The sequence below is a fragment of the Zootoca vivipara genome, chromosome 15 (genome assembly GCF_965207765.1).
Source record: "Zootoca vivipara chromosome 15, rZooViv2.hap1.1, whole genome shotgun sequence".
In the NCBI taxonomy this organism is placed as follows: Eukaryota; Metazoa; Chordata; class Lepidosauria; order Squamata; family Lacertidae; genus Zootoca; species Zootoca vivipara.
The window spans coordinates 13704247-13717126 of NC_142598.1; the positions used below are offsets into that span (position 1 = coordinate 13704247).

Below are 12880 nucleotides of genomic sequence, written 5' to 3' on the forward strand. Positions count from 1 at the left end.
TGCTGGCCGCAAGTTTTATGAAATACAAAGGTTGATAAACAAGTATTTGAAAAGGGGTTCATGAATACAGTCTCTTTAGACCAGGGGTGTCAAACTCAAATTCATCGAGGGGCGCATCAGCAGTTTGGTCACCCTCAAAGGGCCGGTTGTATCTGTAGGACTATGTGTCCACTCTTTATTATCATAAATTATTGTCACTGCATTCAATTATTACTGTTTTTTGTAATAATGTAAGTAATAACTAACATAGTCAGAATAATGGCAAGTAGATATTCAAATGTACAATTCTTGTACAATTTATTGAAAAATGATTTTTGGTAACTGCACTGGGTGGTGGAGGCTCACTAGGGTTTCATGCAGGAGCTTTGCAGAGCTACTGGTACCTGGAGATGCTGGGGTCCTTCTGCATGCAGGACAGATGTTCTGCCAGTGAGCCACCACCCTTCACCAAAGGGACTGGCTGAGGTTGACTCACTGGAGCTGTTCTCCTGGTTCCAGGGTTTAAGGGCCAGAAGTATAAAGCAGCATCCTATGTTTCTGAGGAGAGGGAGAGGGAGGGAGGGAGGAAGGAAGAAAAGAGGGAGTGGGAGGGAGAGAGGAAGGAAGAAAAGAGGGGAGAGAGAGAAGAGTAGGAAATAAGGAAGGGAATAAAGAAGGAAAGAAAAAGAAAGAGGGAGAGAAGACAGAGGTGAAGAAGGAAGGAAGGAGAGGGAAAGAAAGAATAAGAATGAGGGAGAGGAAGAAAGATGGGAAGGACGGAAGGAAGAAAGGAAGGAAGAAAGAAAGAAAGAAAGAAAGAAAGAAAGAAAGAAAGAAAAGAGGGAGCAGGAGGGCGAGAGGAAGGAAAGAGGGGAGAAAAAGAAAAGTAGGAAATAAGGAAGGGAATAAAGAAGGAAAGAAAAAGAAAGAGGGAGAGAAGACAGAGATAAAGAAGGAAGGAAGGAGAGGGAAAGAAAGAATCAGAACGAGAGAGAGGAAGAAAGAAAGGGAAGGGGGGGTCACTGCCTTGATTCAGTGCCAGAAAAGAGCGCGAAGGGACCCAGGGGCAAAAAGCATTTCCCGTGCAGCGTGAGGCAGCGGGTGTCCATTTTAGGAGACGTGTGTAAAGCCTCAGAGTTGCACGTTCGTGAGGCTGAGCCGCTGCTGAGCTCACGTTCATGAGGCTGAGCCGCGGCAGGAGGAGGAGGAGGTGAGGCAAGAGGAGGAGAAGGCGGCGGCTTGCCGGGTCGGTGCCCAGCAGCGCCGTACGGAGAGTCCCGAGCCTCTGGGACGCAGCAGTGCTCTGTAGCACTTTGAATCCTCCTCCTCCTCCTCCACGCGGCGCTGCTGGGTGCTTTATCTGTGCTTCAGCAGCAGCCGTTTCCAGGCGCCGAGCCATGGCAGGAGGAGGAGGATTCAAAGTGCTACAGAGCACTGCTGCGTCGCAGAGGCTTGGGACTCTCCGTGCGGCGCTGCTGGGCGCTGACCCGGCAAGCTGCCTCCTTCTCCTGCTGTGGCTCGGGGTGTCCACGCAGCGCTGCTCCGGCCGCCTTTCTACCCCCCCCCCAGGCCCCAGCTGTTTGTCGGCGCTTTGTCAGCGCGGCGCTTCAGCAGCAAGGTGCCGCTGCTGGGTCCCGCTGGCTGGGGCGCTCGGCGGGCCACATGACGAGGTCTGGCGGGCCGGATTCGGCCCCCGGGCCTTGTGTTTGACACCCGTGCTTTAGACTCTTGAGTTCAACCTCCAGGCAGCAGACATGGAGTAGGTACAAGTTAGGGGTGCAGAAGAAGCTTTGGGTGGGTTCCCCCCCCCGCTTTTTTAAAGTTGATATAAGAATGGAACTAATCTTGTTTTGAGTTCTCGGGTTTCCTTTAAACATTTGATTGCATTTGACACGACGTTGTGAAAACATCAGTGCAGAATTTCAGCACCTAAAACTCTGATACAAAAGTACCGTATTTTTCGTTCCATAAGACACACTTTTTCCTCCTAAAAAGTAAGAGGAAATGTCTGTGTGTCTTACGGCGCAAATGCATGGTCCCTGGAGCCGAATTGCCCAGCGGCTAAAGGCATATCCTGCTTTTTTAAAGAAAGAAAGAAAGAAAGAGCTAAAGGCTAACAAGAGGGAACCCGCTCAGCAGCTGATGCAAGAGATTGGGGAGGGAGATAAGAGAGCTAGCTCCCTTCCTGGCCCCTCACCTAGGTCTCAATTGTTGTCTGCAGAGGGAGACATGTGACTGGCTGATTAGATTATCTGTCTGGAAACTGTAGAAATGGGTCCCTTTCCTAGAGAAGCTGCAGAACTGTGAGTTGAACCCCATAAAAACAGGATTTTTTTCCCTTTGCAAGAAAACTCAGCAACTTTGAGCTGATCCTAAAAAATGGAGCTTTTCCCCTTTGCAAAAAAGCTGCACAACTGTGAGCTGACCCCCCCCCCAAAAAAACGGGGCTTTTCTCATTTGCAAAAAAAGCTGCACAACTTTGAGCTGACCCTAAAAAAAATTGGAGCTTTCCCCCTTTGCAAATGAAGCTTCCTCAAATATTTAATTGGGGGGGGGGGGCAAAGGCACCTAGGCCTCTAGGAGTTGGATGCTTTGCCTAGGGCAATTCAAGAAAGCAATTTTTTTTCCTGGTTTTCCTCCTCTAAAAACTAGGTATGTCCTATGGTCAGGTGTGTCCTATGGAGCGAAAAATACGGTACTTTTAGTTAGGTAAGCAGACAGCACATTCTGAGCTGGTTTGATAGCTGCTTTAAGAATTAACAGCGAAATGGGCTGATATTTTGGTAGATTCCGTTGATACACTTTTTGAATAACTACTACCTTACCTAGTCATAGTGAACCAACTTTTTATTCAAGAATTTAGCAAAGCAGGGGACAAACAAAAACACAGTGCCCTGCTATGTATAATCTAAAATAAAGCAATTTAGGAAAAATGTAAGAGTTGCTTCCTAAAACCATTGCTCTTCCTCTTACCAAGAGAAAGGCATACTTAAGAAAATAATCCATTTGGCATTCATAGCAAATGTTAATAATAATAATAATTTCAGCTTTCTTAAAAGAATTCATGAGCAGTCTGCTGCAGCAACAGCCAGAAGAGATAGGGGACTCATAGACCTTGAAGTATGCTAACACTGCAATACACAGAGCCTTTTACCCTCTTTGAGAAGAAAACCAACACTAGCAATTCAGTTAAAGGGGGCTGGTGGTTGTACTGAAAAATGGCTTTATAAATAATAACATGATGGCAGGGAGAGGAGTGGCAGATTGTGGATGAGGAATAGAACGTCTGTAGCCCAGATTGGAAAGCTCCTTTCTGAGGTGTGTGCTTTTCCCTTTCAGCTGTGCTATTCAAATTCGCTAAGAAATGTCTCTCCGAGGAAGAAGGGTACAGGGTGTGTGCAATTTTTAAACTGGAATTTAAATAAAATGGTGGGCTGTTATTGGCAGATGGGGTGGGGTGTCAAAGCATTCAAGTATATTGTACAGGAACAGATAGGATGCTCCATTGTAAACTAATGGTGATAAATTAAGCAGTTTGGTACCCGCTGTTTCTAGGCAGTGAGTGAAAGTGTAAGTTCCACCACTAAAATTAAAATTGGGGAGTAAATTTTATTTTTCATCAGATGGATGAAAAAGATCTGTAACACCCCCCCACCCCCAGTTAACTATTCTCTTCTCTTTGCTTTCTACCAACAATCTGGCATACAAGCCTGAGCCCTCTAGTTGCAAAAAGATTCTTGTCCTCTGTTCAGGTCTTCCTTATTTGCCAGTTGGTTTGAACAGATTTCTTCCCAGTGTGTACTTGATGTGCTTTGTGTACACTAACAAGTTTGTTTTATGTCAACTGTCCTGGGCTGGCAACACAATGTGTTTGAGTAAGCATCACCAAAACTTCCTGTGGTTCAGAAAACGGGGATCTTGTCTCGCCGCACAGAATCCAAGTCGTCATCCAGAGTCAATAGGACCTAGAACAAAGCAGAGCAAAGATTGGAGTCTGGTCTTCTGGATGGTCCTGCAGAACACACTCTCCCATGTCAGCAAACCAAAAAGCAGGCAGGCAAAGGTCAACTCAGCCTCCTGCAGAGGCAGAGCCAACACCCATGATGCCCCAGAAAAAAGGAACCTTTCAGTTTCTAGATAGTGTTGCCCACTCCCACCAACCTTTGGGAACAAATAACAGCGGGAAGGTAGCTTAGTTGATACAGCATGTGACTCCTAATGTCAAGGTCATGGGTTCAAGCCCCATATTGGATGAAAGATTCATGCACTGCAGGGTGTGGAAGTAAATTATCTTTGTGGTTCCCCTGTGTGATTATTTTTAGCAGGAAACGAGTATGGAGGTAGAGTGGGCACATAACTTTCTATCTGCAGAAGCCTATTCCTGGTTATTAGCTGCTTCTATTATTTCTCCCCACCCTACCCAACACAAATTATCAGGGGAACAAAGAGAGCTTCTCTAGCGCAGCTTGTACCAGCACTCTTCTTGCCCAAGGCTATACATTTAGCCCAGGAAAGGATCTAAAAACAGAAATGGCCATCTATGTGCAGAAGGCCCCCAATTCAAATGTTGCAGCCATCTTATCCATGCACAATACATGTGGCTACATTTTGAGAAAACCAGTGCAGCTTGCTAAAGATTGCTTGGGACAATTTGGGCCTGCTTACGTGGGCTGTATCTTGTCCTCTTGATTCTTGAGCTTTTATGCAGCTTGTATAGGTCCTATTTGGGATCTATTCCAGAGAAGTGATGCCCTGCCCCAGTGCCCTCTAGGGGCAGAAGGTAATGGTGAGTTGGTGGGCGGGGGCCTCACACCATGCCCTTCAAGCTTCGCCACCATTAGGAAATTCTCTCATGTATTAATTCAGTTGCAGCAGATAAACAGGCAGGAACAAATTCTGGCATGAATTTCTGTTGTTTGAGGCTCCCAGAAGACGTTCAGCATTTTGAGGATGTGACCATTTATATTAAACTTTAAATTGGAGGCATAAAAAGCCACAGTGACCACTCGCAACAGCAGTAATTGATGAGAACACAAACATAATGATTAAGGCCCTGCCTGCACACTTACAAGCAGTATCCTACCAATCTGAACACCAGTTACTGGGGAATAATAATTAGCATGAGAAGGCTATTGTGCACATTTCTTGCCTGTGAGCTTCCCATAAGCATCTGGTTGGCTGTTGTGAGAAAAGGATCCTGAAACTTTGGCCTGATCCAGCAGGGCCCTTCTCTCTCTAAATTAAGTCTGACCTGCATGTCCATTAAAACTGCAACAAGTATTTAAGGTAATGTGTGAGAATGCACTGAGTGTGCTATGACATGGAACTAGGTGAGACGGGAAGCCTATCCGGCATAAGATTGATAGAGGGACTTTAAGGAAAACCTCACCAAGAAGGAGAAGAACAGTGCAGCTGCTGAGAGGAAGTGCCAAACATCATGATCATCAAAGAATCCCAGAAGGATACACGGGCGGTTTATCTCTCGGGACTCTGCAGGAGTTTCCTACAGAAAAGATGGGCACAGGCAGTGAATTCCAGCTCGGTCTCAAAAGTTCTGTCTTTCTGGTGCTGTAGAGAAATTCCTACCACATGTGTGCTCCCCAACGCCCGGAAGCAGGGAAAAAAATATTTTGGGGGAGTGAGGGGGATATATGCCATGATGCCTTCAGCATATAATCATGACTTTTGAAGAGGCCTTGTTAATAATTCTTCAGCAAACCATTGGCAGTATCGTATCCCTTGACTACTGGGGCTGACTAGAATACAGGCGACTCCCCATTTACACGTGGGTTATGTTCTGCCCCCCGGCAAGCATAAGTGAAATAGGGAGGACCCCCACGGCTCCTCCAGCTTGCGAGGAGACCTTCCCTGGAGCCTAAACAGGACGTCCTCTGTGGGCTCCGTGGAGTGTCTCCTCACAAAACAAGAAGCACACTGGGGCTTTCTGGCTAACAACTGATGCACAGGAAATGTAGCAGCAGCTGCTGCTTTCCTGTCCATCAGCTGTTATCCAAGAGGATGAAGAGCATCAGCAAAGCCCCACTGCACCTCTGACTCATGAGACAACCCCCCTCTGGAGTGAAATGTCCCCTTTGGGCTCCTTGCAAGTCAGATGCGCAGCAGAGCTTTGTTGAGGCTCTTCAGCCCCCCCCCTCCGGGTTTCTGGGGCCATGTGTGATTTTAATAATATGTGTTAACGGGGGGGGGGGGGTGCCTGTGCAACAGCTCACATTGCTTGCAACACTGTCATTCCAGTAGTGCTTGGGGAGAGGCGAAGTTGTAAGAATATCACTTCCATGGATGTCCTGTGCACTTGGCTGCAAACCCCATTCATTCCTGCAATCCTCAAAAGCAAGGTACATTCTATAAACTTTCACAGACCTCCCAAGAGCATGAGGTGGACAAGTCTGCATAAATAAAGGACGGGTTCTGCACAACTGGTTCTCATTAATATTTGGCGTGTCACAGCATTTGAAACAACAAGGTGGCAGAAATAAACGTTGCAAGCAACGTTGCCCAGGAGCTTGAGGTGTAAGTTTGAAGACATGGATTCAAATTGGAAGGCAGAGCAAATAAAGAATTACAGCAACCAGACTGCTCCCTCCAATACCTGCAGCTGTTTACTGCAGTAAGTCTTCAAGATTGCAACGGCCACGCCAAGCAGATGGTCTTGAAAAGCCTTGCCCATGTAGCCTAATGCCTGGCAGCAGTTATTCAAGATCTTGGGCACAGCTCTTGCCAAATTCGTTTCCCAATATTGTTTTTAACAAAAAATGCCAGGGATTAAAGTTTAAGCATGTGGATCATGTGCAGGTTTCTATTATTATAGGGATGTGCTTTGGGCAGTTAAGATAATTTTGGAAATTCATGAATATTGCAAGCGTTAGAAAGCTTGGAGGAAATCGATTGCACATTTCTAAATTTATGTATTTTGTGCCTGAAGCGCAAGAGAGGGGAACAAGTGATGAAACCTACCTCCCAGCTGCTAAGGTTTTGGAAAAAGAAATAAAGGGCTGCAGCCCAAACCACGGCTGTGGCCACGATGCAGAATAGAGGGATGAGCAGAAGCCTCTCTGAGCTGCGGATCTGAAAAGAGAAAAACCTTAAAATAATCCCCTCAAATAAATGATATTTGAGCAGACACTTCCCAGGAGCCCAGGAGAACATTTAAGCCAAAGGGGTGCACCAAACATATCTGTTGCTGTGCTGGTCAAGAACCGTAATAAATCAATCAATCAATCATATCTGTTGTTGTTTTTTCCAGTCACTGATTTGAACCTAGAGTGACAGAAATGTGCTTCAATTTGCTAGAAGTTACTTTTCATACTGAGGTGTTCTTGGCAATGCCAGATGGCCAATGGAACCCCACATTCTTCCATGGCTATGGGAGAGTTACCCTGGAGGAAGAAGAACCAGATGTTTGGTCCTGCCTCCTGCCCAAGTGCAGTGCTATTCTAAGGGTTAGGAATAGCCTCCTGGAACCACAGAAAACGGGAATTCGTAGCAAGGGATTTACCTTTTCAACAGGAATCCAATAATCCTCATGACATCTATGGTAGAGCCTCAGAAAGTAAATCTACCACTAGAGTGGGCGTGCAGTAGGTAATTATAGCCCAGCAAAATGTTCAATATAAAATTGCCTTCTTGCAAATACGTGCTATGACATAATATGGGAGATAGCACTTTGACACAAATTGACACAACACGAAATAGTGAAAGGTGGCAAAACATGATGAATTTGATTTAATGTGGTTATTGGTAAAAAAAAAATCACCCCCCCCCCCAATTACCAGTCTTCTTCTTGGAGAGGATATTTGATACAGCTTTAGTTTTAGTAACTCTCTCCTTGGGGAATCTATCACACAGATTGGGGACTATGCTAGTTTGTGTGTTCAACGGCATTCATTTATTTGTAAAGCGAAAACTCAATAAAACCTATTATCAAAAAGATGTGAGAAACAAGCCCTGCTTTGCTATCGTTTGGCACAGACAGGTAGAACTGGTACGTTCACACAATGCATCGCGTTGTGTGATGAGCTCGCATATGAAAGCTAGTTGTTAAAGTTCTCACAATAATGACAGAAAAGAGCTGCAGGTGCTACTCCTTTACCTTCATGATGACGTAGAAAGCAAGATACAGCAGAAGATTGCAAATAAAGATGCCCAGCAGGTAGGAGGCAAAGTCTTTCGGCCGATATACCAGTCCAAAAATGGCACTAAGAAAGGAAAAGGACAAGAATTATGTTATCCAAGGTGCAGGCCTCCCATAACTTGCCATCCTGATACATAGCTCACCATGCCACCATCGCCCGCCACCCTCACTGTACATACTGAAGAGGGATGCTGCCATATTGCAGATCAAGTATATAAGAAGATACTTGTATAGAATTAAGGAGCAACTAGTACTTATTCTAATTGGGTCTCCCTTTTACAGCATTGGGACCTCCAGCCATGGGCCAATTTGCAGGATCAGGTCCCTCCGAATGGCTGACGAGGGAACTCTGAGCAGACTCCGCCCACCTGCCAAACATGTGGTGTCATTTGACACCTGTCTGTTACAAACTTCACATTTCCCGTATTTTACATGCAATTCTTCCCAAAACTAAGGGGGGATTGAATGAAAAATGCATAAAATGGACATAAAATATGCAACATTTGCTTTTTGGGCTCTGGCCCTGCTCACCATTCAAAGCCCTAGAAGGCTGACCAGGTCTGAATTCAGCCCTCAGGCTAAAAGTAGCTCCCCCACCCTGCCTTTAAGGGAACTTAGGTTTCTTCACTAACAATAATCAGAGTGATATTTGGGGAATGTCTTAAATTTATCAGGGGCCAGGGCTGGAGAGAAGACAAAATGACTAGAGAGCAAAATCTTTACATTATTTCTAACCTTCCTGCTTCAAAAGTATATAAAAAACCTCAGCTATGAGGGGGGAACTTCTGGGGCTAATCCATGTAAGACCATTCTGATTGCATTCCCTGAGCATGCTAAACACCCACAAAACCCCATACATGCCACTTACAGGGACCAGTTTACTAGGTTCCCAACAACAAGCAGGACCATTCTGTCCTAGAGGAAAGAAGCAAAAAACCCTCGTTAGCAAACCAGAAATGTGTGTCAAGTCACAGTTGCCATTGCAGCTGGAGACTCAGAGGCCCAAGGGACAATCCAAACATATTAAACATTTTAAAACCTCGTCTGATGTTTAAGTCCCATTGATTTCAAAGGGAGAGAGTTAAGTACGTGCTTAACTTTGGGACAGAAAAATGCTTCACTTTGGGCTGGATCATCCTTCTGATTCCAAAATACCTGTGAGGAAGCTTTAAAAATGTTTTCAGGTAACTGTTGATGCTTTGCTACTAAGCGTTTACAAAAAAATTTGAATGTTCTGAATGCTCCACATAATCATGAGGTTATGTGCCTTGTTCAAATGCAGTGGAAAACAATAGTTTCTGACTAGTGAACAAGTCTGCAACCTTCCTCTTTTGTGGCCACAAAGGGGAAACCAGAAGCTTTCATTTCTGAATTTAAACAAACTAATGAAGAGCACCTCCTATACGTCTTGTCTGATCTTTCACAAAGTGGGAGGCAAAGGGAGGGAGCAATAGACAACCCATGCTATCCTGGGCTGTGTCTCAAGTGTTCCAACCTAAGAGGTTCTGCCAAGCCCAAGTGAGATGGGCAGGAGAGACAGATTCATTATTTCTTCAGCCATCTACCCATGTGAAAATTACCCTTCTGCTGCAGGTCAAAACAGACATGATGTCTGAAGCCATGCTTGTTCAACTTTGTGCCCTTAACATGAGAACGGATTTGTGAAAGAGAAGAACTGAGCTGTGTCATGCCTCCACAATGCTGGGTGGTTGATGGCAGGGAGATAAGTCATTTAAATCGGATTTTTAAAATAAAATGCTTTTGGAGGAAAAATATTTCTAAAGATAGTTTTCTATTTAAGATACATTATAGTCCAAAGGCTATTCTTCAGGAAATAAGGATTTGTTTTAAGTTTTTCATGTGTGCTAAAACTTAGTAAGTTTTTTTATTGTTTAACCACATCCGTTAACAAACATGGATACATATGCTATAATGTTATTGTCTTAGTAAAATAAATTGTTTAAATTGTTATTAAGGAAATGATTCTTTTTCTCCCTCCAGAAATGTACAGTAGAAAAGTTGTCGAAATATAAACTTGTTAAACCTCACAATAATTTCATAATTATGTGTCTATGTATTTCTAATAGTATAGCCACATCAGTAATTTTTGATATAACTGTAAAAACTACTCTGAAAATTTATTATTCCCAAAATGAAACCTTCTTCTGGTTGTAAATATTAAGATGATACCAGTAAGAATGAATCTTTCTGTTAAAAAATGATTTAAATCAAGTCTTACTGACTAGTGATTTAAATCAAATCCACCCTGCTAAGAAGTGATCATTTTGCTAAAAAGACCACCTAGGGAGGTTCATGGCTGAGGTGACTTTTGAATCTCAGGCTTCCTGTCTCAAAGTTTGTGCTCTTAAACATTGCAATACACAATATCTCCTGAAAAAGTTAACCAGGAAGAACAACTTCTCTTGTTCCATTCATTCCCCACTCCAAAATTCTGATTTCCAGATGTTTTTGCTCCTTGCCAGGTCAATTGCTGACAACACAGACTTCCACTCCACGCTGATCTCACTGGTGTATCTCTTTTGGAGTTTGGCTCCAAAGATCCTGCCAAACATCACTCTTGCTCTGTGTGTGGTGAGTGTCTGGCCCCTTTCAGTTTACTCCCAGAGACCACCAAGGGGAGCAGGAAACTAAGTACTGTACAGATTTGAAATTTATATAAAAGTACTGTACAGATTTGAAGTTTATATAAAAAGGATTAGGTCGGCGGTTCGAATCCCTGTGACGGGGTGAGCTCCCGTTGCTTGGTCCCAGCTCCTGCCAACCTAGCAGTTCGAAAGCACATCAAAATGCAAGTAGATAAATAGGAACCGCTACAGCGGGAAGGTAAACGGCGTTTCCATGTGCTGCTCTGGTTTGCCAGAAGCGGCTTTGTCATGCTGGCCACATGACCTGGAAGCTATACGCCGGCTCCCTCGGCCAATAATGCGAGATGAGCGCGCAACCCCAGAGTCGGTCACGACTGGACCTAATGGTCAGGGGTCCCTTTACCTTTATGATCCGCTCAGATTTGAGGACTTTCCTTTTGATAATAAAAGCAAGATAGCAATTTCTCTCTCACCCATGTATGCATGCTCAGATGCAAAAGGGAATAAGCAGCTCTCCAAACCAGCAAGAGATGGCTAAAGAGAACAAGGGAAATACATACTGTGTACATTGGCCAGCTGCATTGTTGGATGCAATCTGTGTAGAGGACCATAACCGCACGCTGGAAAATCCCGAAGTCTGCCAGAGATTGAGAGCACAGGGGATGAAAACCTAACACAGCACAGCTCCTATGAAGGAGCTACGTTTTATCTATTATACATAATGGAGCAGTACAGTGTCTTGCTAGTATTGCTTATTTTATTGAGTTTTCATCTTCCATTGTGCATTTCTGGTTTTATTGCTATTTATTACGTTAAGGGTGCTGCATTCCTGCCCTCAGGCCAGATAGTGAAGGGCAGGTTAGAAATTCCACAAAAACAAACAAGGCTAACAAGGTGCGATCCAAATGTTGTTGGACTACAACTCCCATCAGCCCCAGTCAGCATGACCAATGAATGGTCTGTCATGATGGAAACTGTAGCTTAAGAACAACTGTAGCTCAGAACCACTGTGTTGTAAGGCTTGCAAAGGTTCTTAGAATAATAATGTACAGTGGTACCTTGGTTCTCGAACTTAATCCATTCCAGGAGTCCGTTCAACTCCCCAAACAGTTCAGAAACCAAGGCGCGGCTTCCAGTTGGCTGCAGGAGCTTCCTGCACTCAATCGGAAGCTGCAGAAGCCACGTTGGACGTTCAACTTCCAAAAAACGTTCACAAAGACCTGCATTGGCTCCCATTATGTTTCCGAGCACAATTCAAAGTGTTGGTGCTGACCTTTAAAGCCCTAAACGGCCTCGGTCCAGTATGCCTGAAGGAGCATCTCCACCTCCATCGCTCTGCCTGGACACTGAGGTCCAGTGCCGAGGGCCTTCTGGCGGTTCCCTCGCTGCGAGAAGCCAAGTTACAGGGAACCAGGCAGAGAGCCTTCTCGGTAGTGGCACCCGCCCTGTGGAACGCCCTCCCACCAGATGTCAAAAAGAAAAACAACTACCAGACTTTTAGAGGACATCTGAAGGCAGCCCTGTTTAGGGAAGCTTTTAATCTTTAAGAAATTAGTGTATTCTAATATTTCTGTTGGAAGCCGGCCAGAGTGGCTGGGGAAACCCAGCCAGATGGGCGGGGTATAAATAAGAAATTATTATTATTATAAACTGGAACATTCACTTCCGGGGTTGTAGTGTTCGGGGGCTGATTTGTTCGGGAGCCAAGCCGTTCAAGTACCAAGGTACCACTGTACTAATAATGTTATAGTGTTGGGAGCTGACTACTAGTTGGCCTAATATGGTACGATAAATTGTTTCCAACCTGTTCTGAATAGAGTTGCATTCCCTCACATAAATCAGGTCTGCAGTTTGGACCCTGCTTGATTCAGAGCCATTTCTTGACGACCAGGGGGTGGAGTGGCACATCCTGTTTTGCCACTTGAGCTGAAATAGGAAGTGCCACACTGCTCTGCCGCTGCTGCTACTCCTGCCACCACCACACCTGCTGCTGCCGCCAATAACACAACACCGCCCACTCTGCCATGACGATGTACCCTGCCAGACTCTGGTGATTTCTGGCCAATTTCTGTGCCAATTTTGTGTGAGATCTCACCCAAAATTGTGAGATCTTGCACATTCAGCAAGATCGTGCCCTAAATGG

General features: G+C 44.8%; 1 protein-coding gene across 1 annotated transcript in view; it reads right to left on the reverse strand.

Moving 5' to 3' along the window:
- Positions 1-2808: 2808 nt before the first annotated feature.
- SIDT1 (SID1 transmembrane family member 1) overlaps positions 2809-12880 on the reverse strand; it is a 66694-nt gene continuing 56622 nt past the window's right edge. Inside the window, exons 20-25 of the mRNA XM_060269166.2 lie at positions 11298-11374; positions 9000-9046; positions 8090-8195; positions 6955-7065; positions 5369-5482; positions 2809-3944 (exon numbers count right to left, since the gene is read on the reverse strand). Coding sequence (XP_060125149.1) covers positions 3882-3944; positions 5369-5482; positions 6955-7065; positions 8090-8195; positions 9000-9046; positions 11298-11374 — 518 coding nt within the window. The 3' untranslated portion in view covers positions 2809-3881. The remainder of the gene's footprint in view (positions 3945-5368; positions 5483-6954; positions 7066-8089; positions 8196-8999; positions 9047-11297; positions 11375-12880) is intronic.